This window comes from Neolamprologus multifasciatus, chromosome 12, assembly GCF_963576455.1.
Source record: "Neolamprologus multifasciatus chromosome 12, fNeoMul1.2, whole genome shotgun sequence".
Taxonomy (NCBI): domain Eukaryota; kingdom Metazoa; phylum Chordata; class Actinopteri; order Cichliformes; family Cichlidae; genus Neolamprologus; species Neolamprologus multifasciatus.
Genome location: NC_140450.1, coordinates 6,006,410 through 6,033,364, shown reverse-complemented (window position 1 = coordinate 6,033,364; position 26,955 = coordinate 6,006,410). Strand labels below are relative to the sequence as shown.

At 40.7% G+C, this 26,955-nt stretch overlaps 1 protein-coding gene across 1 annotated transcript; it reads left to right on the top strand.

Annotated features, from left to right (window-relative positions):
• The first annotated feature begins 492 nt into the window (after window positions 1-492).
• Window positions 493-24,025, top strand: sncaip (synuclein, alpha interacting protein). Its single transcript, XM_085180165.1, has 12 exons — window positions 493-666; window positions 8,173-8,260; window positions 9,610-9,682; window positions 9,761-10,314; window positions 12,116-12,284; window positions 12,367-12,638; window positions 12,740-12,919; window positions 14,099-14,212; window positions 15,577-15,702; window positions 16,391-16,560; window positions 17,165-17,254; window positions 17,961-24,025. Exons 2-12 carry the CDS (start codon window positions 8,204-8,206, stop codon window positions 18,949-18,951), a joined length of 2,796 nt encoding a protein of 931 aa, XP_085036291.1. The 5' UTR covers window positions 493-666; window positions 8,173-8,203; the 3' UTR covers window positions 18,952-24,025.
• The last annotated feature ends 2,930 nt before the right edge of the window (window positions 24,026-26,955 follow it).

Genomic DNA, 26,955 nt, shown 5'->3' with positions numbered 1-26,955 from the left:
TTTCACTTATTATTTTGTTTATTGATAACATTATTATTATGGTAATTTCGCTGTGCTTTTCATTTTAATCATGTTGTTTATGTGGGGTTTGTCTTTTGTTCTTGTGTTTTTGGGGGGACTTGGGATCTTAATACGTTTACCTGCTTTACTACCTACTCTACGTTTACTAAAAAACACTTTTTGTAAACTCTTGTTTATAAATAAAAAAATGTTTGACATTATTTTCAATGCTATGAAATTTCTTAGATATTATTTCAAATTCTTTTGAAAATGTGTATTATTCTTGCTTTGCACCTTAGTGAATAAGCTACCCCGCTGCACAACAATATTAAAAGAAAACAAACACAAATTATTCATTTATTTATTTAATTTTTTATTATTTATTTATTTATTTTTGCTTTATTTAGCCTAAAAAAGCAAAAAGAAAGTGAAATTTTTCTTTTCTCCACACTATGTGGTCTTGGGAAATTTCCTCAGAGTGAGCGCTCACGCTGTTTCCGGCGCTTTGTGCTGCCCATATGTCAAAGTCTTTGTGCTTTTCAAGACAGAGAGGCGACAGAAGGGAAAAAAACAGCTGGATCCAACAACCATCCAGCTAGCGTTACCACTAGCAGCAACCAGCTCCTCAAACCGGCTAACCCCCCTCGGCTGCCTGACTTCCGAAAGGTACCGTGTCTGAAAACTGTCCGTTAACCGAGAGCTAACGGCTCCTAATTCCGACCGCCTTATCATTTACCTGAGCTTTCTCTTTGACCCAATTTTCCAACTGCCAGCCTGGCTAGCCTGTTAGCTTCCACATTAGCTTCTTTAGATGCTGATTAGCTAGCTAGCTTAACTGATTAGCCTCCTGCTGCTTGAGCAGGTATCCGAGGATTAAACAAGCTGTCAGCAAGAATCATAGGAGCACACTCGACTCCCATCCTTTGTTGTCATTTATAAAGCAGAAAGCACAGGGCTCTGTTGGCCTTTTTAAGTCTGCTTCATACTAACTGTCCCTTTAAATAAAGTCAAATATTTCTCGTATTTTACTTTTATCTGCTTTTAAAGTGTTGCCATACTACATGTACATTACTTTTAGTCATTTAAAGTGCGCAAGTAGTGCTTTCTGATTGGTTTAAATCTTGTCTAGTGCGAAGTATTCCTTTTGGGTATAGAGGAAAATGAAGCAGGAATCACCTAAACACTGATCTCAGATGTTAATTTGAGTTTTGTCTTATTTTTGTCTTTGTAACATAAATTCTATAATGATATTTATCAAAACAAAAACCTCACGGTAGTGATTTTTCGCTAATTACATGCACATTTTGAGTTAATCTGTATTTCAAATGAATCTTTCTCGATATTGGCATCTTTTAAAGCTTTTGTGTTGGAATGCAACCTGCTGTTTTCATTGATCTGATTTCTTATTTAATGCCGTTTCTGTACAACGTGTAATACAGTTGTTGAGCAGAAGTCTTGGTTTGTTACACTTAAAGTGTGCAGACAATCTTCTTGTGTTGAAATCTGCAGATCTTTGATAAATTTCCTCAGTTTTTACTGGAAAAAATATCTGTTATCTATCAGACTGCTTCCAACTTATATTAAGACCAGAATAGGTAAAGTAACCACCTGTCAAATCAAACATGCGAGGCTACTTGAAAGTAGCTTTTATTTCTCTGGTGCAAACACTGGTTGAGGAGCTGAATGGCTCCTGTAACCACAGCAGTCCCAGGGGAGCACTGGTTGAAAACTGGCACATAATGTCAATGAGGGTTCTAAGTACAGAAGCCTCACTTACCGACTGTTTCTGCTGGTGACAGGCAGACAATCAGAAGAAAGTTAGCTTAAAAGTGGAGGATTTTAAGCTGCTTGTTTGAGTGAGAGAAGATGAACTGGATGCCCTGATAAAGATAAATAATGAACTGTGAATGATGCCAAGCCCAAGAATAAAAATAGGGTGCTCATATTAGCTGTTCCTCTTTAATTGGGTAATCTATCATCTATTTTCTATTTTCTACTGCTCATTGTCTCCCCGGGTAGCATCCATTTAGTCAGTTGTGTCATGGGAGTTATTGTTATATGCTGTGGCTATCATTGCAGTTTCTTTTGTCAGTGCAGGTTTTCTACTGTAATTACCCAAAATGTGTTCTAAACCCCAAAACCGTTCCTTTTATACCTGACTTTTAGGACCTCCAAGCCTGTAGTTATGTTCATTATCAGTTAGAGCCCCTCCTCATTCTTTTCTTCGGTGCAATCCTATAAATACAGTGTACCCCTTTTGCCTCTCCCCTTTTCTACAATTCCCCTGTGGGAGAGGTGGGTGTCATTTCTTTCCAACACTTTAAAACACACATATAATGCATATTTAGCCACCTGGATGTTTCTGATTGCGATTTTAGTTCAATTATTGTCATTATTAAGCCTGTTTTTGTTAGATGTTATAAGTGTGTAGTATGTGTGTATCATAAATGTGTTTTAGGCGCCATAAATGCTAGCTCCTTGCTAGCTTGGAAGTTGTGGTGGGTTGAGCTAACCCTCTTCCCCACTGTTTGTATTTGGTCGTAGGAGCTGGAGTGGGCAAAATATTTATCAGGTATGTCGGATTTCATGTTTTTTTTGTTTTGTTTTATCTTATGTCAAATATGTTACGTGTATACTTTATGTTTAATGTAAAAATAAATGCCAGCCTTTTCTACAATTCCCCTGTGGGAGAGGAGCTGGAGTGGGCAAATTATTTACTTGGAGGTCTTTCTTTCTTTTACCTTTTTTATCAAACACAACGCAGAATCACACCGGTTACACATGTAGATTTAACTTGGTGAGCTCTGAAGAAACTCCAGGTTTCAATTCTGTCTGATTTACAGCTTTATCTTGCAACCTGTGTTTGGCAGGGCTCAGCTGACAGTGGCGCTTGAACCCAACTAACCTCACAAGGAGTTCAGGGTTTTAGAGGTGCTGTGTGCACTCCCTGCTCCCAGTGATCGTTAGATCACTGCTTCCATTTCTATTTTTACACCAGTTCAACAAACAAGTCAAAACATGTAAATAAGGGAGACTTTGAGATGATGGAAGGTGGATTTTAGTTTCACTGATTTCCATGGGAAATGCGAAGTAGCATGCAGTAAATTTCTAATTACACTTTGAGGAAAGAATAAACTCCCATCCTTGTTTCTTTTCTTTCCTCCAAAACAACGCTTCATCTCTGATTATTTTTGTGTCTTGCTGCCTGGAAGGATTTGGACTCGTCAGCTTTTCACATAAACAGAGTGAGCAGACGTTGTCCTCCTTCCTATTCTTTTCTTTAAAAGTTCTATGTTATTTTTGATGTCGGGTTTCGAAGCCTAAACTGTTGTTATCAAGGATATGCAGGCTCGACTCTTTCTCAAAGCTGCAATCAGAGGGTTTTTTATTTTGACCCGTTGACTCCCACGCAGTCTGAAAACAGCTCCAGTCTTACACGGACGCACCAGTTTGTTGCTTTCTGAACATCTTGGACTTCCATGACGGGACGTTTGTTCTTCTCAAAACATAAAGAAATCTCTAAGCGTAGTCTTAATGTGTGGCCAGAAAAACAGACACATTTCTATTATTGCCTTGAAAAAGGACCATATGAATTTTAAATTACTTCTTGCTTTATTTTTCTCTGAAAGCAGTGTACAAAGAAAAAAATGTTAGTAATCAAAGATGAGAAAGTTAGGTGGTAGAGTAGAGGTTAAAGCTTCTTTAAGGCGAGGTATGGCACAGCGGCACACAGTAACTTATATATGTGAGAAAATTGACGATTTTTCAGTTTGGTTCTAAATGTAGATAGCTGTAAGTGATCTCACATCAACAGGCACCATGATCCCGAAAGAAAGGGCCAAAGAAATGAAATGTTCCCTCAGAACATCTGGATCTTATTGTAGGTACACCACCTGATGACGTGAGAGGTCTCACAGTCTGACTCCACTGTGGCCATGGTGTTATTTTAGGTTCTTGTGATCCTCTCATGACTAATACTTCCATCACTGATTATGCTGCAGATTTCTTGCAAATAATGGGGATAACGAGCAGTCAGTTTTTTTCATTTTCATTTTTTATTTCTAATTTGTGTGTATAGATATTTTTTAACATCAGCACAAATTTAGTCTACAAAGAAATCTTGCTGCTTTTTTTACAGCCACCTTTGTAACAATTTGGGATTTATTGTAGCTGTTTTGAAGCCTCTTTCTAAATGTGCATACATTTCATCGGTCTTGTGTGTATAAAATTCCACCTATAGCCAAATAAGATGTTAAATAAACAAACACAGAAAATGTTTACTTTGTTTGAGAATGAGGTAAAGAAAAATAGCTTCCCATCCCACTTGCAAGTAATAAAGCACTGAACGAATGGCACGCTGCTTCAGATGAGAAGGATGAAGCTAGAAATCTGCTGTGCTGCTTTAAATCATATTTGTCCAGTTCCAGTTTCTTTATGTAAACTTGGAGGTTTTTTTCCTCTCATACAAAAGATGGAGTCATGACTTCTATAGGGTTTCATGTAGTGCAGAGAGCAATGCAGTTATACATGGATACATTTCTATTACTATACAGATAATACCTGATTTTCTTTAACTATTAAGTCAGGGGGAAAAAATCAATTACTGAAGCTACAGGCATGTCTTGGAGACATAAAGGGCAGTGTGACTCTTAATTTTCAACTTCAAAACTCGAACAAAACTGAGGTCACTCTATTTGGCCCTAAAAAATTCAGAAAGCCTGTGTCTAACCTGATACTCTGGGTGGCATTATTGTGTCCTCCTGTTGTAATGTGAGTCATTTTTGACCATGCGTATGTTCTTTAAGTTGCACACTGAAATCGTATATAGGACTGTCATCTTTCCTCTATGCAATATTGCTAAATATTATCAGCTAAATAAAACAGTCTTTTTTTTTTTTTACTTTAAAATTATTCTTAAAACTTTACTTTTTAAGAAAATCTATATGAGGTTCAGGTGAACATGGACCATGGGATACAAAGGGGCAGGAACTCAATAATAAGCCAAGGAACATTTCAAGAAGTGTATTTACCTCCATCTTTACAATAAAGAGAGAGAGATACACCCACTCCCATGCAGCTGAAACTGAACCTCAACAGTATACATGTGCCACACAACATGGCAACATCGACTTTCTATTGCTGTTTGGCTATTTATGTGAAGGAGTGGGCCACTGGGTGTTTAGCGAAATCTCCTTCTCTGTATAATGTGTCTATCTTTTGATGTCTCATCTTTTCTTCAGCACATCTTATTTTCAATTCTAAGAAGTATATTTTTCACTTTTTGGCAGTTTTTGGTAGTTATTTTGTAAGTGGGAAACATAGAATTAAAATGGCCTCAAGTGTTATTATAAAAATATGCTAATAGTGTCATGGTCCTGAGTCCGTGAATCAGTGATTTTGTGTTTGGTGTATTTGTTGTTGTTGTTATTATTATTATTTGTGGGCTGTTTTGGGATGGTTTGTGTTTTGGATACTGGGTTTCTGGGTTGGTGCTCCCTCTGTTGGTCCCTGGTGTTACTGTCCTCTGTCTCATCAGGATAATCAGGTCCAGCTGTGTCCCCCACCTGTGTGTGATTTCCCAGTGTCCCTCTGTGTATTTATAGTGTGTGTCTGCCTCTGTTCCTTATCGCGGCGTCTGTGTTCTTTACCTGTGTTTCTCTGCATTACTCCTTGAATCCTCTGTGTGCTCTCTCTGCTGTCCTCCCTTTGTGTTCAGGTTTGCTATTCTATGGTTTAGTTTCTCCCAATTTAGTTTATCCTTAGTTCTGTTTTGCCATCCCCCACTTTGTGTTCTGTATTCTTAATAAACCACCCTCACATCTTAGTAAGTGCTGCATTTGAGTCCTCCTTTCCACTCATCACACGGCTGCTGCCCCAGTCGTGACAAATAGAGCTTTAAAGTAATTTACTAAATACCCGAAACTAGTCTGTGAGTTTGGTTTCTATGAAGAGCTTTCAACGCCAGTTTCATCTTTGATCTGATCGTTGTTATGAGCTCTGAACTCAAAAAACAGCCGGATTTTCAAAGAAAGAGAATGACACTGATGAATGACACGAGCTGAGGACGTGTCTTCTCTTTCCTTGCAGGATCTTAACTAGAAACAGTGCGGATGTGATTGTTGAGTTTTTCTGTGCTGTCATGTAAATGGAATCTGTTCAATATGTGTTTTCACATTCTCTCTCCCTCTGACAAAAGAAGTAATTTGGAAACATCCCTGTGGGCTCTGGAGACTTTTATAGAGTTAGTATGTAAATTGATTAATGAACAAAAGTAATAGTTGGAAACCTCATTAGCCATCTTAGGCCTTAGTCACACCAGCCTAGAGACCAGTTGACAACCCTATGACCAGTTCCAGAGTGGTTGCTAAAAGTTGCTGTGAAAACTATACTTGCCCACAATCAGCCACATTCATGCAGGCCCAATGATTAGTCAGTGATCCCCTGGTAACCACAGGTTGTGAGTGGTTACTGGAGGTTTCATGTAGTCATCAGGTGATATTTATGGGCTCAAATTGTGGTCATAAATATTTTGTACTTGTAAAAAAGATTTGTATGTGTAAAAAGAATTTGTATGTGTGCAAAAAGTACACATTTTGACCCTACTTTTCTTCCTTTCATCTGATTGGCCAATGTCATGTCAATCACAAATTTAACTATCCAATCAGAGAACAGATGGGTTTGGCTGTTGGAGGGGTGCTTTATGGAGCTTCAGGTCCTTGAAGGGAATAAATGCCCTTTTACATGCCAGCATCACCACGAAGGAAAACAGTCTGTGGTGGTCCCAGTTTGGTGATTTTTGTGCCACAGTTTTACGTGCTTAATACAGGGACTTCCACAGCCTTTTCAACAGCGCTGCGGAGCGCGAGCGGGGGGGTGGGGGTGGCAGGGTTTTGGAAATGACAGTCTTCACTAGTGGGGATAGTTACAAAGCAGAGTTTCACATGTATTTTTTTACGTCTGCATGCAAGTCCAACTTTTGTTTTGAATGCGAAATGCCTCATTTGCAGTTCGTCTCACACTTTACAAAGCAATGAATGAAGGCATGCAGCTTACATGTGTTTATCATCCCTGAAATTGTCATGTGGTTATCCTCTACCTATGATGTTAAGAGGACACAAAAATGTTGGAAAGTTTAGGCATTTTAAAAATAAATTCCTATGTACTCAGAGGCCATGTAAAGCGGAAAAGTTTCCTAATGCGGGAGTAAAATTTTGCATAGCTTCATTAGATAGCCTAAAGTTATTGTACAAAAAAATAGTGAAAACTTTCAGATTTGACAGATTTGTTTTTTTCTGTTTCTTGTTTCAGAGTTTGGCTTTTGTTGCCAGGGAGCTTCTTGCTCTTGTGTTTGTTGAGGTTGCGTGCTCATGGTACAAGTCACGCTGCTCTGTGATTAGTCCTGATTATCCTGCTGTTTGTTGCCTTTGATCACAACTGCTCAGTCAGATTGTGCAGTTGACAGTTAGGGCTTTAGACAGTTTTAAATGTGCGGCATTACCCAGTAGAAGAGGATTTGATTTGCTTCAAATAATCCCTTTTAGCCCTTTCTTGGTGGGTGAAAGAGAAAATTCTCCTTAAAATAGAAGTGACTTTGTTATTTGTTCTGTGACTTTGTTCCCGGTGCAGAAATTTGTCATATCAGTTAGAAAAAGATAATCAAAAAGCACTTCAATGCACATTTTCAGCCAAACTGTTTCCTGCAGCTACTTCCTGTGTTTTATCCCCGCTGATCATATCACTGCAGCAGTAATTCCCAGAGGTTTTTTTTTTTTCATTTTCATGATTTAAATGCTGCTAAATAAAAAAAGCTAGGCAAAGAAGGTTGTGGCTTTTATTGTCCTGATTTGTATGTAATGCAACCCCCACCCCCCCACCCCCCACCCCAAAAAAAAAAAAAAAAGATAAGCGTGAGGAATAATTACCAGTCAAACCCAAGTCTACCTTTTTTTTTTCTTTACAAATTGTCCCAATAAATTTAAAAACTGGACTTTTTTAATTGGCTCAGCTAAACCAAAAACAATGAGTCAAACATTCATCAAACACAGAAACACAAAACTGTCTATTGACTTTGAATGTTGATGCTGATGAGCAGAGGGAAACCATTAGTGATATCCTGTTGCTTTGTTAGTGCTTTTATAGTCACACATTGACATCTTGCCTTTTTGTCTGCAGCTGGTTGTGAGGCTGATGATGTGGTGTGAAGATGGAGGCTCCTGAATACCTCGACCTGGATGAGATCGACTTCTCTGATGATTCAGTGGTCAGTATGATATGACAAGCTGCCCACAGGGGCACAGCTACCAGCTGCATCTTCATCACCAGTAAAGTTTGATGGGGTTGTACGCAGCTAACAGAATATAGTCTTTGCTACTTCAGTCTTTGCGTATCTCTGGAGCTCAAGAAGATGATATTCACTACCACCCTTCAGTTTACACACAGCTATGTAAATAATGCTAACTTTGCAATAAGCATATTTATGGTTGCTCAGTGCTTAAAAAAGATTATTATTTTGATCAATGGTTAGCATGACTGTTGATTCACTTAAAATCATCCGCATTTGGTGAACTTTATAAAAAATGTGTACTTTTGCAGGAACTTAAAAAAACAACAGTTTAAATGAAAGGCAAATAGATTAAAAAAAATGTTGGCAGTGCTGGAGTTCAACAGAGAGTTAAGTTACATGCACACTGGAAGCAATTTGCAGGGACGTGGCATTGAGAGACTGTAAAAAGTGAATGATATTTGGCAACTTCAAACAGCTGTGGGTGAAATGACTAATGACAACATGAAATGGGCAAGAAAACGATAGATTTTCAGATGAGCAACTCAAGAGACTACCAGTGAGTGTCAATTGACATATGATGTGCTAGTAAATACATTAGAGGTTCACTTGGGCCTGGATTGTCCACATATAACCAGACCGTGTCTGTGCAGATGGTGCCAGCAGCAGACTAAGGCAGTAACCTCAGATAAAAAGTGATGAAGAGCTGAAGCTGATAACCAACTGACACACCACAGAAAACAGATCAGGTTAAAGTCAGAGATGCTCAGACACAGCCAGCTGCAGACAGCTGTTAGTGATCATTGCACAGGTTCCACAGGATGTAGGCTTTTAGGGCAGTGGCAAAGGCATGGATCAGGGATCCTCTAAGTTACAGTATAAATCAGCCATGCACACTAACCCTAAGGCTAAATGGCAGGACCTGTTTTATCTATCTGATAAATAGGAAAATAAAATAAAATAAATTAGCCAGCCCATAGCATTGTATCAATTTTGGATGGCTGGGATGATACAGGTGGCCTTGACTGTAGCATCGTGCAGTCAAGGTGGCCTCGAACTGCTCTGTTCTTGGTCGCATTTAGTCAGTGCATTTTTTTTATTCTGTTAACTTTCATGACGGAAGGATTTGGACAGATTTTCTTGGCTTTGGGTCTGCGTAGGAAGGAGTTTGAAATTACACAGCTGTAACTGCTTCAAGTCACAATCTGTCAGTACTTAAAGTAATTGGCTAATATCTAAATATAACTTCCTTGCACAGCTGCTGGACTGCTGCGTACAATTTTCTGTCTTTTCTTCTTTTTTTTTAATCTTTCCTCATCCTCCTACAGTATTCTGTCACGTCTCTGAAGAGCATCCCTGAGCTGTCCAGGAGAAGCGATGGTCAGGCAGAGGAGAGGCAAGGTAACTTAACAATAATATAATTACAGTTAGGCTTGAAACAGTTTAGATCAGATCTCTGATCATCCTGTCCTCCTGCAGCTCCAGCCATCAATTGGAGCCGCAGTGTGTCCTCCCACAGCGGCGGGGGAATCAAACCCACAGGCATTGCTGAGGTTCACAGTAAGTTCCGGCCGGTGAAGAGGGTCTCACCTCTTAAGCACCAACCAGAAACCACTGACGCAGAGACCGATGGTAAAGTCCAAGGTCAGGGGCTGGTTCTGGGGGAGCCAGTTGAGAGTAGTAAGGATGACCCTGACAAACAGACTAATGCCTCCTCTGACGGGCAGGGGGGAAAGGCTAAGAGCCTGGGCAGCAGTGTTGGTGTTGTTGGAGGGAGCAACAACCCCCAGGCTTTGTTTGGGGAACTGGAGCACTATGACCTGGACATGGATGAGATCCTGGATGTGCCTTATATCAAGTCCACTCAGCAGATGTCCACGCTGCCCCGTGTTCCCCACGACAAGCGGTCAGTGACGGGGAGCAACATAGGTGGAGGCACACTGGAGAGGAATCGGGGAGGAGGGCTGAAGAACTCCACTTTAACCCACAATGAGCCTCTGAGCCTGGGCAGCAGTAGTAGCTCACAAACTCAGGTGAGTCAGCCAGCATCTTTTATGCTTCATATTTCTGTTTGTATTTACAGTGCCTCTGTCCAGACTTAAACATATACATAAACAAATAAATATAGCTACCATTTTTTAAAGTGAAGCTAATGTGGATGAAGCTAAAGTTATCTTTTAATGTCAAATGTTTTTGTGCCTGTTTTCATTTTCAATAACCATCTTGTTTAATATTTGAAGTACACGGTGAAGTAATCATAAGCAGAAAAGGGCACAATATTTGAACCACTGATGTTTATCAGTAGCAGAGAAATGTATATAAGTATAATCAGAATCAGCATATGTTATTAATCCTAGACTATTCAAGATTCTACAGTATGTTAAGATATAAGGAATAGCACAATATATACAAATCACCAAATAATAAGTATCTGGGGTTGACAGATGTGAATATAAATAAATATCAAGAAAATTGACAGCAACAGTACTGAGTAAGAAAAGAGTGTGTGCAAAAAGATGTAACTATTGCAGTGTTTACAGTGTGTTAGATGGAGGAGTTGTACAGGGAGATGGACACAGGCAGGAATGATTTCCTGTGTTGTTCAGTGGCGCTTTTTGGTAATCTCAGTCTCTCACTGAACGTGCTCCTGTGGCTAGCCAGTATGTCATGGAGCGGGTGGGAGGTATTGTCCAACATTGTCTTTATCTTGGACAACATTCACCTCTCTGACACCACTTTAAGAGAGTCAAGCTCCATACCCACAACATTACTGGCCTTGTGGATCAGTTTATTGAGTCTGTTGGCATCAGCAATGCTCAACCTGCTGCCCCAGCATGCAACAGCATAGAGGATAGCTCTGGCCACAGCAGACTCATAGAAAATCTTGAGCATTGCCCGACAGATGTTGAAGGACCTCAGCTGCCTCAGAAAATAGAGACGACACTGGCCCTTCCTGTAAAGTGCAGTAGTGTTTTTGACCCAGTCCAGTTTATTGTCTATGTGTACTCCAATGTATCTATAGTCAATGTCACAATGTCCACGCTGACCCCGTGGATTTCCTGGTCTTCCTATAATCCACAATCAATTCTTTGATCTTTGCCACGTTGAGCTGCAGATGATTCTGCTCGCACCACGTGACAAAGGAGTCGACCACAGCCCGGTACTCTGACTGATCACCCCCGCTGATCCAACCCAACCACCACAGAGCCATCAGAAAACCTCTGAATATGGCAGGTCTCTGTGCAGTGGCTGAAGTCTGTGGTGTAGAGGGTGAAGAGGAAGGGGGGGAGGACGGTCCCTTGTGGTGCCCCTGTGTTGCTAATTACCATCACAATGTGGAAGACACACGTATTGTGGTCTTCCTGTCAGGTAATCAACAGGACACAGAGAAGCATCCACCTGCATCGCTGTTAGCTTATCACCCAGGAGAGTCAGCCTGGTGGTGTTGAATGCACCACCAGGCTGTTTTTTGAAGTCAAAAAACATGACCCTCACAGTGCTCTCCTGCTGGTCCAGATGGGTGTAGACACGATTGAGCAGGTAGATGATGGCGTCCTCAGTTCCAAGTCGGGGCTGGTAAGCCAATTGAAGGGGATCCTGATGTGGTCTGACTATGGGTTGGAGCTGGTCCAGGATGAGTCTTTCCAGGGTCTTCATGATATGGGAGGTCAGTGCCACAGGCCTGTAATCCTGGGGGCCACTGGGATGTGGCGTCTTTGGTACAGGGACGAGGCATGATGTCTTCCACCGCACTGGGACCCTCTGCAGACTCCAATATAACTGTGACTGTAATTTTCTCACTTAAACTAAAAGCTCACTTGGTGTTTTCTGCAGTATTGCGTTCTGTCACCAGTGAAGTGGTCTGACCTGAGGAAGTCCAAATCAATGGATCCAGACCTCCACCACCTCCACCGATCCCCAGGTGGAGGAGGAGGTTACCAGCCAGAGATGTCTTCTGGCCTCCTTAGCTGCTCCTCCTCTCTCTCTTCTTTCTCTGATGCAGGTATTAAATAAATGTACTGTCATCTGTTCTGTTCTTCTGTGCTAACATATATATACATATAAAGACATGACTTGATTTTCAGACAAACTGCTGTCTGCACGGGTCTATCCAGACTCTCAGAGCCAGAGACCAAGTGTGGACCCTCCAGGGGGCCCGGGACTAATTTTCCCTCTGCCAGGGGGCAGCGTGAGCAGGCAGGACAGCTCCAAATCCCGGGCTTCTGCATCAGGAGGAGTGGGAGGTGGGTCAAGGGGGTTTGGAGGGAGTGGTGGAGCAGGAGGGGAAGTAGACGAGGAATCCAAGAAGAACCAGAACATCATTAACATCGTTAGAGAAGGACAGATCTCATTGCTGGTGCGTATTTCATCATATTTTGTCATCCTTCTCCTCATCACCCCGTCGCCCTTTACACTTTACAACCTCTGTGTTTTCTCCTCTTTGTCCTCCTTGTGCAGCCTCACCTGGCAGCTGATAATCTGGAGCTGATCAGAGACGAGGATGGAAACAACCTGCTCCACATCTCGGCCTCTCAGGGCCACGCCGACTGTCTGCAGCATCTCACATCTTTGATGGGGGAGGATTGTCTCAATGAGCGCAACAACCAGCAGCTCACCCCCGCTGGTCTGGGGGTCAAGGTGAACTTCAGTGTTAGACTGGGTGTATGTCTCCAAAGTAACATGTTTGTATTCAAGTGCTGGCAGAGATTCTGCTTTAATGACATTGAGAAGACAACTTTGAATTACATCAAGCTAGAGTACTGGCACCCCACTGTGTGGTGTGTTCAGGGTCACCCAGCAGTGTTGGCATTCAGCATGTCATCATGCATGTTACACACATTAACTGCAGTATCTTGTTTGTCAGGTAAAGCCCAACAAAAGTGTAAAAAATGTGTTTATGCAGCTTCAGCCTTATTTTAGCTATGCATCTACCCTGCTTGATGTGAATGTAATGTGCCTCTCTACCCTTTAAGTCTTCAAATTCCCACTGTTCGTACCTGCAGGTCAAAGTATTAGTCCTCCTGAAAGTAGAAAAAAACATCTGTAAGCTAACAAGGGTATGCAGACATTTGATTGGTAACTGACAGCTGGTCAGTGAGGTCATACTGTAATAATAAGATGGAGGTTTCTGATAAAATTAGGTAAACATTTACTCCAGCTCTATTGGCAGCCGCAGGATGTTAGAAAGAAAGAAGTTAAATGCCGCAAATATGAGCAGGTCCTGCTTTGGCAGCCCTGTAGTGGAAACTAGGCTCTTGATTGGCTGCCAGAAGGGAAGTGTGTTATCTGGAGACAAGCTCTGCAGCTGTTTGCTGATTCCTGATTGGTTGTTATTAACAAGACTGTTGTTTATACGCTTAGATTAACAGGACGACAGATTTCCAGCCACCTGGTCCAGGCTGAAGTATGTTAAATGAATGTAGTCGTATTACTCACGTTGCACGGGCATAAATCTTTTCACTGACTCATTGTGGGAACTTGGCTACTTTTTAGGCCACATATCAGTAGTACATAACAGTTTGGATCTAAAGACCCAAATAAGTTCATAGCAATGATTCCTTTCTGGAAAATATCACAAGAATCATGTTGTGACATTTTAGGAAGCTGTCTTTTCTCACTGTAACACTCTATAAGAAATAAATTGTGCCAGCCCCGTTCTTACTCCTAGAAAAACTATTATTTTAGGTGAAGTTGTTGCCCACATGAAGAACATTCGGTAGCTTTTTTTCAAAGAAGCACATGGTCACATTGCAGTTTGGACATGCACCGGCTGATATGGCTCGAAGTGATTGAAACATGAGTGCGTGTTTGTTGTAGAATGGTCATCTGGAGTGCGTGAGGTGGATGGTAAGTGAGACAGAAGCCATTGCCGAGCTGAGCTGCACCAGAGAACATCCCAGTTTGATCCACTACGCGGCCCGATACGGACAGGTAATACACACACGTGCACATAAACACACACATGCAGGTGATGAGAGCAGTCGATTTTATTTTTTCCACATTACGCATTGAGTGTTTTCATTCGCTACAAGTCAGTAGGTGGATATATCGGTAATTTATAATTTGCTCGTGACATCTGTGATTTCCAAGTGTGTGGCACAGCAGTCAATAAACAAATCAGATTGTTTGTCTGTTTACTTAGCGTAAGTTTAATTCGTGTTATTTTTAAGTTAGCTTTTATTATTACCATTAGGAAAATTCATTCACTTTATTTAACCCATCCTATGAAATAGGAGTAACGTAAAGCCGCTGTGCAAGGGACAACTTGCACATAACATAAGGGATAACTGTGCATCTTAATAACTTAACCTGGCATATTTTTGGTGTTGATATTCTAGTAAAATAGTAAAGTAAAATTTATTTATGTAGCGCTTTTCACAGATAAAAATCACAAAGTGCTTTACAACACAGGAAATGGGAATATAAAAACAATATAACAGTAAATAAAACAATGTAAAACAATAAAACTATAAAAACAGCATAAGAAGAAATTAATCAAATGCTTTTCTAAATAAAAATGTCTTCAGCTGTTTCTTAAAAGAATCAATGGAGTCCGTGCAGCGAAGAGACAGCGGGAGAGAATTCCACAACCGCGGTGCCACCGTCTGAAAGGCCCAATCACCACGAGTTTTAAAACGAGTGCGCGGTACCACCAGCAGTCCCTGATCTAATGACCTTAAAGCCCGAGAAGATGTATATGGTTTCAGCAGGTCAGATAAATATTGCGGAGCTTGACCATGTAGGGCCCTAAAGGTTAGAACTAAAATTTTAAAATGAAACCTAAAATTTACAGGCAACCAGTGAAGGGAGGCCAAGACTGGAGTGATATGTGATCTTCTCTTGGTGCCTGTTAAGAGACGTGCTGCAGCATTCTGCACAGTCTGAAGACGATTTAAGGCTGATTTGTTAAAACAAGTAAAAAGGCCGTTACAATAGTCTAAACGAGAAGAAATAAAAGCATGAATAATCATCTCAAGTTCAAGCTTTGATACCATTAGTCTGAGTTTAGAAATATTCCGTAAATGATAAAAACAGTTTCAGACCAGCTGCTTAGAGTGCTGCTCGAGCGACATCGAGCTGTCAAATACGACACCGAGGTTTAGTGTAAAAGCTAAAATGAAATGCTTGAATCACATGAACTGTTAAACTTTATTATGAGAATTTATTGCTGCTTTTAACTATCATTAACAAATAATGACACATTATCATGGTTACTCTAACTCATTTCACTGATCCAATAAGACGATGAACATTCAGTTATATTGTTTTAATGGATATGCCATCTCTCCCTTCAGGAGAAGGTGTTGCTGTGGTTGCTTCAGTTCATGCAGGAACAGGCGATCTCTCTGGATGAAGTCGACCAGAACGGAAACACTGCAGTCCACATAGCAGCTCAGTATGGTCACCTCAGCTGTATACAGGTAACCTGATGTTTAAGTCTGTGATATACCTTCAAGATTTACATCACTGGATGTTTTGCTCCCATAAATATACAGCTGGTTCTGCTGTTAGTCCGCCTGCTGTCAGAATCTGTGTGGACTGAATGACTTGAGCTCTAACCTCGACCTGCGGCAGGTGGAGAGTTGGTCATATTGTTTATTGTCTCAGAGCAGCTAATGCTTTGTCTTTATTCATCTGTTTCTCTGGTGATGTGTCCTTCATGGTGTTTTTAAAAAGTTCAGCTATCTTTAACCTTTTTTTTCCTGTTCCTAAATATTGTTTCTTTGCTCTGAGATTTATCACTTTATCACCATCCATCACGCTTCTGTAGAGTAAAAGGTTAAATGCTCGCTGCAACATTCTGGTTAGTTCCTTTTTCTCTTACTTAACCTGACACAACACTGATTTATTACAAGTGTTAGGTTTTACACTTTTCGCTTATTTTCCTACAATAGAGGCTGAGGGGTATTTTCTCTGTAGGTGGCGCACCCTGCTGAAGGAAGGGCGGATATTATTAGTCTTGTCTGCTTCCTGCTGGCTAGCCCAGGCTGACAATCAAAATACTGATAACTAATGATATGGTTTAAATGAGATTGCTGCTTCTCTGAAACGTCTGAAACTTGAGGGCTAGAGCTCAGAACTGTGAAAGGTTTGTGTTTGTTTATCCAGACTCTGGTGGAGTACGGCTCCAATGTGACATTCCAGAACCAGCAGGGGGAGCGGCCTTCCCAGAGTGCCGAGCGGCAGGGACACACCACTTGCGCCCGCTACCTGGTTGTAGTGGAAACCTGCATGTCGCTGGCCTCGCAGGTTGTTAAGCTCACCAAGCAGCTCAATGAGTAAGTTGATGTGTTTTTGCATAGTTTAGAATTGTAGTATTATCATTAGTATGTCATAGCCCCAAAATGTTCAGCTTATCACATGAGATGAGAACATCATCACCACTGGTGGTCATTAATAATAATTCTTTGGAAAAGACCCAGCCGTCCATTTTTTTTAAACTTCTTTAAAAACTTCTTCAGGGATGCTGGAAACTATCCAGGGCCATTTTTAAAAATGGCGGTTTGGATTTTTCTCTCATGACTCATCATTGATTGGTTAATCGGTGGCATGCTGCCTGTCGACGTCACATTTTCACATAGACTCAGCTCACATCGAACCCCAGCTGAGCAAGTACTAAAAAAGTACCTGATACCAGGTACTGCTATCTAATAGATAACCCTAAAAACCGAGCCAAGTCAAGCTGAGCCAAGATGAGTGGGTACTAGTAGAAAAGAGCTATTTGTGTCTTTGTGGGATATCTTTTATTAATTATTTGCATCATGAAATCTGTTTGTGTAATTGTTTTGAAACAGACAGAATTCAGACTTCAATGTTCTTGGAAAAACACAGGAGCTGTCTCAGTGTTAGATCTGTCATATGTGTTGCGTGTTTGTCATGTAGACAGGCGTCAGAGAGAATGGCCTTACAGAAACAGCTGCAGAGACTGATGGAGCCCAACAAGGCAGAGGGGACACCGTCCAGATCACCCAGGTAACAGGCTTATCCTAACACACACACACACACACTCGGTATGTAAAAGCCATACAGATGAAAGTTAATCATCTAATAAAAGAAGTCAAGATGTGGAAGCTAAGATCTGCTTAATGAGTCAGAGCTGGTAAACTGACAAAGCAGCAGTTTTCTCAGAGCTTGGTGAGGGACCACAATAACTTGAAAAACATAGACGTGTGCCTTAGGTCATGCCAAACAAACAGAAATCGTTGCTAATGATTCCAACAGATCTAGCAGGTAACAGCTGAGCAACACACTGCTTAAATAAAAAGGCTGCGTTTTACTGTTGAGTGGTGTGTCTGTACTAGGGATGTGAATAAGTAGTTTATCGCTAACCAAAGGTAGAAATACTAAACCGTTAAAATATTATTTTTCATGTGCATGTTTGGCCGCACTTGGCAAACTATTCTGACATTATTATTACAGTATGGTCCATTGGACAGTATTGTAAAAAAAATGCAATGCAGTGTCTCAGCTTTTCAAAAATGTGTTTTACAATTTCAAATGGGTCTTAAATACACATCAGTATTTGTACAGACAGTGTTAAAGTTTATCTGTTACTTTGGTAGCAAAATGTATTGATTACTGTTTATTAAAGGAAATGGTGGTAGTAGAAATAGTAAGTCCACATGGGGGGAAAATATGAACATGGAGCATGATCTCTGTCTCCCTGTCTGCGCTGCAGCTCCCATCAACCCTCTGTGGAGGCGTGGCAAGAGATGATGTTGACTGCTGAGGGGACTCCTGGTGACGGTCACTGGTTGGTTCGTCAGGGAGGGGTGGGTCCAGACTCTGTGCTGCGGCAGCTCCTGGGGAAGGACATGTCGGAGACACTCTGTCCTAGAGAAAGACCGCCTCCTGCAGGTGGTATGAGCAGAGAAGGCCCTGGGGCTCCTGGGGGCCGTAGAATTGGGCTGGTGGAGAGGAGAGAGCTCAAACTAGCAAGACTCAAACAGATCATGCAGCGTTCCTTAAGCGAATCCGATTCAGATGGTTATCCACCAGAAGAGGGCAAGAATCAGGGAGCTCCACCCTCAAACACACTACGACCTGATAGGCCATCCCACTTGCCAATCACAGAGGAGGAACCAGTGTCAAATCACCTCCAACTAATGATGAAAAAGCACCTCCCCTCATCATCATCTTCCACAGTTGAGAGGAAGCTGGCATTTTCTCTCAGTGGATCAAAGTCAGTAGATAGCATTGGCTACAACCCGTCCCCCACCTCCAGTGACCCTGAAGCCACAGATGGCAAAACCCCAGACGTTCCAGGGGACCAGGATGCCACCAATGGCCAGAAAGTCGCAACCAGCCCCAAGAGTGCCCTGAAGTCTCCCTCGTCTCGCAGGAAGACATCCCAGAACCTCAAACTGAGGGTTACATTCGATGAGCAGGTGCACAAGAGCTCCAGTCAGGAGGCCGAGCCAACAAAAGTGCATCAAGGGAAGGAGAGGACTCCAACAGGAAGTTCTGAAAGCAAGCGGCCTTTCGGGACGTTCCGCTCCATCATGGAGACACTGAGCGGAAACTCAAACCATAATAACAACAACGGTGGTGGTCAGTCGGGTTCTGCGGTTAAAGTGTCCACCATGCAGAACTCATCTGGCAGGAAGTCGGAGAGTAAAAGCAGCCCAGGAGGCGGAGCCAAGGGCAAGAGCAAAACCAGTAACGTTTAACCAGCTAGTTCTTACTGAAGGGCAGAAAGCGCATAATGAACAGAAAGCAATCAAGAGCAAACAGTACGAGGCAGAACATGAGAAACGTAAATTAATTTACATAATTTGTGTGAGACATTACAGAAAACTGACCACAAATAGTGACACTGGACATAAAAATGCTTCTTGATAGGCAGACCTTACATGTTCCAGTGGTAATGTCTTAAGAGGTCCCTGAAAAGCCTTCAGTTGATCCCAAGTGATCACCACGCAACAGTAAGAGGATTAAGGGGACTAAAAAGAGAGAGCATATTTCTCCCAAATTGGCTCAACTTCATGGGCTCCCTGTTAAATCCAGAATGTATTTTTTTAAAATCTTCATCCTTACATAGAAAGTCCAGAATGATCAGGTGCCATCATACCTTAAAGACCTCGTAGTAAAAGTTTCAAAAAGTAGAATGAAAGCTGGAGAATTCGGCTATCGGGCTAAAGAATTAGCTCCCAGTTTGGATTCAGGAGACAGACACCCTGAACTGAACTGTCCACTTCTAAAATTTCCTTTGTAATAAAGCTTTTACTTATGGTTGGATGAGGTGACCCTGAAACATCCTTTTATGCTGCTATAGGTTCAGGCTGCACTGAGCTCTTCTACTTCACTTCTTTTTATTCTTATATGTGCAACTGTTGCTCTCTTGTTGTTTGTAGCCTCTCTGTGTCCATCTTTACTCTCTTCCCTTTTGCTCCACCATCCACCCAGTCACACTAAATGCAGCCCAACCCTAACAGCTAGAGGTCTCTTCCTGTTAAAAAGGAGTTCATTCTCCCCGTTGTCACCAAGTTCTCCTTATAGGTGATTGTGTGATTGTTGCAGTTCTCTCTCTAATAATGTAGTATGTAACTTACAATAAAAGCGCCTTTAGATGACTGTTGTTTTGAACAGACACTGTATAAAGATATAAACAACTTATAAAAACAACAACTAGTTAGAATGTAACTGAAGTTTCTCATGTTCATTGTCTCAGATGTTTAGCTTTTGATTTGACTAAAACAAACTGTTTCATGTCTTAAGTTCTCTGAAGGATTTGTATTATTTGATGGGCTGATGATGATGATGCTGTGGTAGCTGATGTCCTACGGAAACCTCACTTCTCCATATTTCAGCTTTTCATGCATTTTTCCTTTTTTTTTGTTTGTTTTGTTTTATTTTGTTGCACAAAAAGTGTAAACATTTTCTAAATGGAGGTTTGGAGTTCCTGTATCTCTGCCACTGTTACTGTGCTCTGATCAACACTAAAGACGAACTTAGGAATATTAATATTTATGTTTACACACAGTTATATGATTAAAATTTTTTTATGTGGTTATAATCATGCACATTTCTAACGTGCAGCAGCACAACAACAAATTTTTAAAAACCACTGTATATATTAGTATTTAATTATGTGGTTTTGTTTTTTTTACATTATATTCAACTTTTTAATTTTGATTTTATCGTCTATGGCATGAAGTAGAAATTAGTAGTTTGATGTCTTTTTGAGACTGGGAGGTTTAAAGATGCACCTTCTACAGCAGCTGATAAACTGGCTGAGCATATGAACGATGAAGTGGGAAAAGAAAACGTTTAAGCTTTTTCCTTTTTTCCTTTTTTTTTTTTTTATATATCTTTTGTGAGATTGAAGTTTTACAAACTTTCTCAAAGCTTGAAACACGAAGACTGAGGCTGTAATCTGATACTCATATCCATTTTTTTCAATACTGCAATATTTTCTGGTTCAGTGTTTAAGATGGGAGACTTTATTTATCACGAGCCACATTTCCACCTTAATTTATCAGAACTCTTGCTTATATGTCTAAACTTTTCAAGTTTCCACCACGCTCTGGAAATACTTGGCAAATACAAGCCAGACATTTATAAAATCATTGACTTACTATTAGCAGACCCACGTTGTCGGGTTAATATAAAAAAATCAAAAACATAAAAATATATAGATTAAAAAGTGAGCGTATAGTCAAACAATTAACAACACTCAGGACTGTAACCCCACCTTAAAAGATTAAGCCCTGTCCACTTCTGCTTCCACTTTGCCATACAAACATACTGTAGATGATTCTCAGTGGTTCGATGTAGCTGGCTGGAACCACTGACCATGCACTACCATGACTAATCCCTTATGCAATTACAGATTGTGCTCTTTAGTTGAGAAACGTCCATTTGTGTTGTGCAGAAACCTCAGCTTTGTTTTTAGGTTTTAAACGGTCTCCCTGAAACTACATTTTGTAGAATAACTGACAAGGTGTATAGCTCCCAGGAACATTACTGCATTAAAAATGTGGCTTTACATTGGTATAAATGTATAAATGCAAATGCAAGATGTTGCTGGGTATTTTTGTTTTGTTTTTTTTTGCTGTTTGGTGTTTTATAGATCAAATGATTTTATTGCATAGAAGAATTATCATCAGCATAAATGGCTCCAACTATGCTGCCCAGCTCTAAGTCGCAGCATATATCAAAGATAACAATATGAAGCAGGACTAACTGAGGCATTCCTAAGTGGTGGAACGTTTTGTGGCGCTTTCTTGTAATCCAAAAATGATTTGTAATTTTCTAAACCTTTAATGTTTGACACAGCCTCTAGAGCCTCACTAGCGCCCTCTAAAGGCTTTTGTTATACTTGCTGTCCGATTGCATGAAAAGCGGAACAGATTACAGCCCCAGTTTTTTAAAAGCTGTGGGAAAAACTGGATCACGTCTGTTATGTTTTAAACGCATGTTTATGTTCATTCAATTACTGTTACTGATGTTTCACCGTGGTTGGATTTATTCTCGAGTTTTTAATTCACATTCCTGTATATGTTTTGCAGTTTGAGTCAGTATCATTCTGCACTGCAGTTTCAGATGGTTTACAGTCACCTTTTTGCAGTTTTCTATTCCTCTGGCTTTGCACACTCGCTGTGTGTGGTGGGCTGCGGTAGTTGGTGGGTATCTGAGGCAGTGGGGCTCGGGAGGATTTACCTGCATCTAGTCCTGATCTGTTAAAGGATCAGTCCAACATTTTAGTTTGTCATCTCTGTGCACTTTGCCTCTGATTGGATGATTAAGTCTGGGGACTATGCGTACAGAGTCTCTTCATGTTTTTATTTTTTCCCCCATTTAATATTTATCTGAATTGATATTTCCCAAATATCTCACTCTTCACTGTTTAATTGCTAAATTTAGACAGTTAAGTGTAAAGGAGGTGTGACAAGGTTAAAACTTTACTGTTACTCAGGACATAAAGGTTCCCATGCTTGCTTCACACCCCTTCCAGTGAGCACACTGGAAAAAACAAGGTGTCATTCGGCTTAAAGAAACAGTCAGATTTGGCTTTAAATGGGACCTGTTATGCATTTACTTCTTTTCTGTCGTATACATACAATTACAGTGGTGGATGCTCACATTAAGCAGAGTTTCAAGTAATTAGGTCACTGTATGTACAAGTAATCCCTGAAGCCCAGGCTTTAGACTCCCCTAAACACCCCGTTGTCCTACAGGGTTGTTTTTCCTATTGTTGGGACGTCAGACACAGCAGATCCCTAATTCAGTCATTTCGACAGCCGCACCAACCTGCTGATCATACCTTCAGGTTTTCAGAAAGTTGCCTCAAAGGAGCTAAAGCAGCTGGGGAAAATATGGCCTTTTTGTATTTAAAGGTCTGTAATCATTCCCAAAGATTCAACATAACGTTCATGCTTTCCTGCCAAATTATAATTAGTAATTTGATACTAATTATAAGAAAATAATTTTTTAATCTTTTGTTTTTATACAGTAACTTTAGCATAACTGAAGTCATGCAAAATTTTACCATAATACTGTGAAAACTCTGAATTCCAGGCCTCTGAAGCATACAGGGTTGGTGCTTTTTAAATTGCCTTATTTGTCCTTCATTACTTCAGGAGTTCAGCAGATGGACACCTGAAATTTTCAGGACTAAAACACAATCTTGAACTTTGTTAAAAACTGCAACCAAATTTTACATCCGTTTTAAACCAACTCCAAGTGTCACCGTTTTTTTTCTGTGAGGATATGAAGTGTTTTCATTTTAATTAATTTTCTCATCTGAAATTTTGTGCAGCCAGCTGCTGAACCTGAGAGTCTGTAAAGTCTACTTAGAAGGTCTGTAAGAAAAAAATCATAGTATGAAGGTGCAGTGAATGAATCATGTCTTCATTGTGAAATGCCAAAGTTATTGTATATAAACTAAGCTGATTCTGGCATTTTTAATGTGGAATTATCAGATTAAATACTCAGATTTTTTTAGGTCATTTTGAATTTCAGACTTTTAAAATTATATCAAAAAATATCAATTTCCTTTAACAAAAAATTCCTGGGAAAATATGAACACGCTGCAGGCCTTTAGGACAGTTATACCTGCCCATATGGAAAAGAAATAGTAAAAACTTATATGACTTAACTCATGAAAGTGGCCACTTTAATGAGTATATCATATAAGGCTTACATGATTTACTCATGAAAGTGGCCACTTTCTCATTACTTTCATATATTGTTTTAGTAAGTATCCAAAACATACAAGTTTCATTATATAATTTTTCAAGGGATCTTATATCTGTTTTTACTCTTGTATGCTTTTCATACAAGTTTCACACAAGACAGATACAAACTTTATAAGATTTATATATATCTTTTCCATATGGGTGGAGCAGGTTGCAGGGAAATGTTTCAGCTTCCATTGCCTCAAAATATTGCTCGTTGCCAAACAATCAGTGTTCTCTTGGCGGGGCCGGCTGTGTTAAAGATTGTTTTTATCTGGAGCATTTTCTTTGTAGGCACTCCCTCAGGACAAGAGAAGGGAGACAAACTGAACTTTTGTGCTTCTAATGAACTCTTTAAAAGCACGGTTACTGTTGCTGCATCGACTTGGATGTTTCCTCTCAATGCAAAGAACGAAAAACAATAAAATGAGACGCAGTATCAGTATCAGTTTAGATTTTTTTTTTTACTAACCAATGTGTACAGAGACGGACGTCTTCTGTCTTCTATTTAAATTGTTGTGAAGGCTGAAGACGAACTGAAATAAACTTTATTTCTGGACTTCCAGGTGGTGTCGGGTCTAATTGCTCACAATGGTGGGATGAATAATGTTCCTCTTTTTTGATCCCCGTTATCAGAGCAATATTTCATAAATATTAGCTTCCCTGTATCATAGAGACACCTGAACTCTTATGTAGATATTAACTTACTGCTTCATTTAACAGTCATTAACTGGCTTTTTCATGTTTTATCAAATGACTAAAGAAAAGGGATACGTTTATGCCAGAAACCTTTTTCAGTTCCTTTAGTCGCTTCTCTTAAACTGTAGATCTACTTAAAACTAAAATCACTTCCTGTCTTTCATGTCACTGATTCTGTTTTCTAATAAGTGTAGAAGCCCAGTTCCACATAGCTGGGGTGCTGCGTAATAATGTGCAAATCTTGTAAACTAAACTTTATTCACAATAGGACACAGAAAACATATCAGATGTTCAAACTGACACATTTTACGGTTTCATGAAAAATATTAGCTCATTTTGGATTTGATGGCAGCAGCACATCTTTAAAAAGTTGAAAAAGGGCAACAAATGCCTGGAAAAGTAAGTGGTGCTAAAATAAAACAGCTGAAGGAACGTTTTATTTCTACTTAGGTTAATTGGCAACAGGTTAGTAAGGTGATTGGGAATAAAAAGAGCGTCTTAGACAGGAAGAGTTTCACCAATCTGGAATTCACCGTGTGCAAGAGACAGGACCGAAACTATATTGGAGGTGCTGCATTAAAAATGAGCGTGGTTCTGCCATGAAATCGCACCATGGGCTCAGGAAAGCTTCTAGAAATGATTGTCTGTTGACACAGTTTGCTGTGCCCTTCAGTGTAAATGTGAAAACGCTGCTTCTACTCTGGGCCAAAGCTCATTTAAAATGTGAGAACAACCAGCAAACTGTTCTGTGATCAGGTGGATTGAAATCTGAAAGATCATCTGGCTTGTTCTCAACACTCTCAGTTCAAACGCCTGTATCTCTGATGGTATGGAGGTACATTAGTGCCTATAGAGTTAGCTGTTTGCACATCTGAAAGGCAATGCTGAAAGGTATACACAGGTTTTAGAGGGATATTTGCTCCAGACATTTACTGACTGTTGTTAAAAGAGTTGAGGTCAGAAAGCACTGGTAAACATGAGTTTTGTGATGTGGTACTTCCATCAAATCGAACTCATTTTTTTGTCTCAAATCTGTTTGTTTTTTCTCAGTTTAAGCATTTGATATGTTTACCATGTTTTATTCTGAAAATAATATACCTGTTTGAGATTTGCAAATCATTGCATTCTGTTTTTACATTTTATATCCCAACTTTTTTGGAACTCTGATTCTATTTAGGGGAACCTGGACTCAAACCTTAGAAATTGGCTGAAGAGTTTGGTCATTTGAAAGGGGCTCAGGGTAGAACCCTGAGATGCTTTGGGTATGTCCTGCAGGGGAGGACACTGTGACACGATTGTACTTCAGAGCTTTGCTGAGAAGTCCTGACTTTACGATTCTGGAGAATAAACTTTGTTCAGCCTTATTTTGATGGTCTCTGTTAATCTGACAAAACTTCCCAACTTTTGCAGCCTCCTTCTTCTTCTTGAACAATAAATGAAGCCGTCACTGAGCCGTCCTCCAGCACCATCAGAGGTCCTCCGCAGGTCCCAGGACCCCACTTTTGACCACGGCTGACCAAGATGGATGTCATGTGTGAATTGTGCTCACTGGTAATTTAATGGACAATACATAACAAAGCGTATATTTATTTCTGCGCGCTTCAGCAGCATCAAAAACAGTCACTTAACAGGGCAGGATTTATGGTGTTTGGGTAGCAAATTGGTCTTTGATGGTTCCCACGCAGGGTCAGCCGCTTCCCCACGGAGCCTAATGGGGTTTGCTCTAATAGCGTCCCTCAATCATCGCAGTGAATATGAAACATGAGCTCACAGGCTGACAATTAGCAAAACAACAAGGAGAGATGAGAGGGCGTGATATGTGAGGAATGCAGGATTTATTGGGATTTTTTTTCCCAAACGCTCCTCGCCTGTTCATGCAACAAAAAATGAAAGCTATTTGTTTTCCTTTTTTCCCCCCACCCTCTACTCTTTCTCTTCGCTCCTTTTCTTCGAGGGGTTGGAGTGGGGTGGGGGGATGAAGTTAAACTGATAAATTAGACCTCATTTATTGGACAACAGTTTGAGTCAATACCCAGGGGCCTCCACTGTGCAGTGTGGACGAGGTTCCAGAACCACTAATTGGATCACTCTGTGTGGATGGAAGGGGAGGGGCTGGGGGTGTTTGGGTGAGGGGGGGGGGTGTTTAAGGGGTGGGCGGGACAAGCGGTGCATTTGGCCAACGCTGACGCCTTCACACACACACACGCACACACACAGAGTAGCAGTTGTCTTGCGGTGGACGTCCACGGCACACGCCACGAAAACAGACGAGACAAGCTCTTGATTTGACAGCCGGGGCGGAGGGCCGGAGAGGGTGGGGGGCTGCAGGAGTCATGTATAGATTTTTGTGTCTGTTGTTTTGGCTTATTTGTGTGCTTCTTTTACTCAGTCAATCAAATTTAATTGACACCGCTGGGCTATGGTCGGGGGCCCCGTGGCATGCTGGGATGACAGGCCTTTAATGCCAAAGAGAAGAGAGGAGGTTCTTCTGCCTGTGAAGGATGGAGGGAATGCGAGGGGGTGAGGGTGAGGAAGACGAGGGCAGAGGGTGACAATTCCTCAGCCCATCAACGGCATTAATTGATGTAACGACAGCGATGATGGATTCTAATAAATACAACCTTTAAGAAAAAAGGTAATTAGATGGCGTCCTGTGCAAGGCGCCAAGCGCTGATTCCAGACTGGCTGATAAACACCATTCGTCTTCCACAGCGGCCTTCAGACGGACACGAGGCGTCATTTACATGCAGATCAAACTCAGCATTTGCATTTTAGCTTAAATGAGAACACAACAGA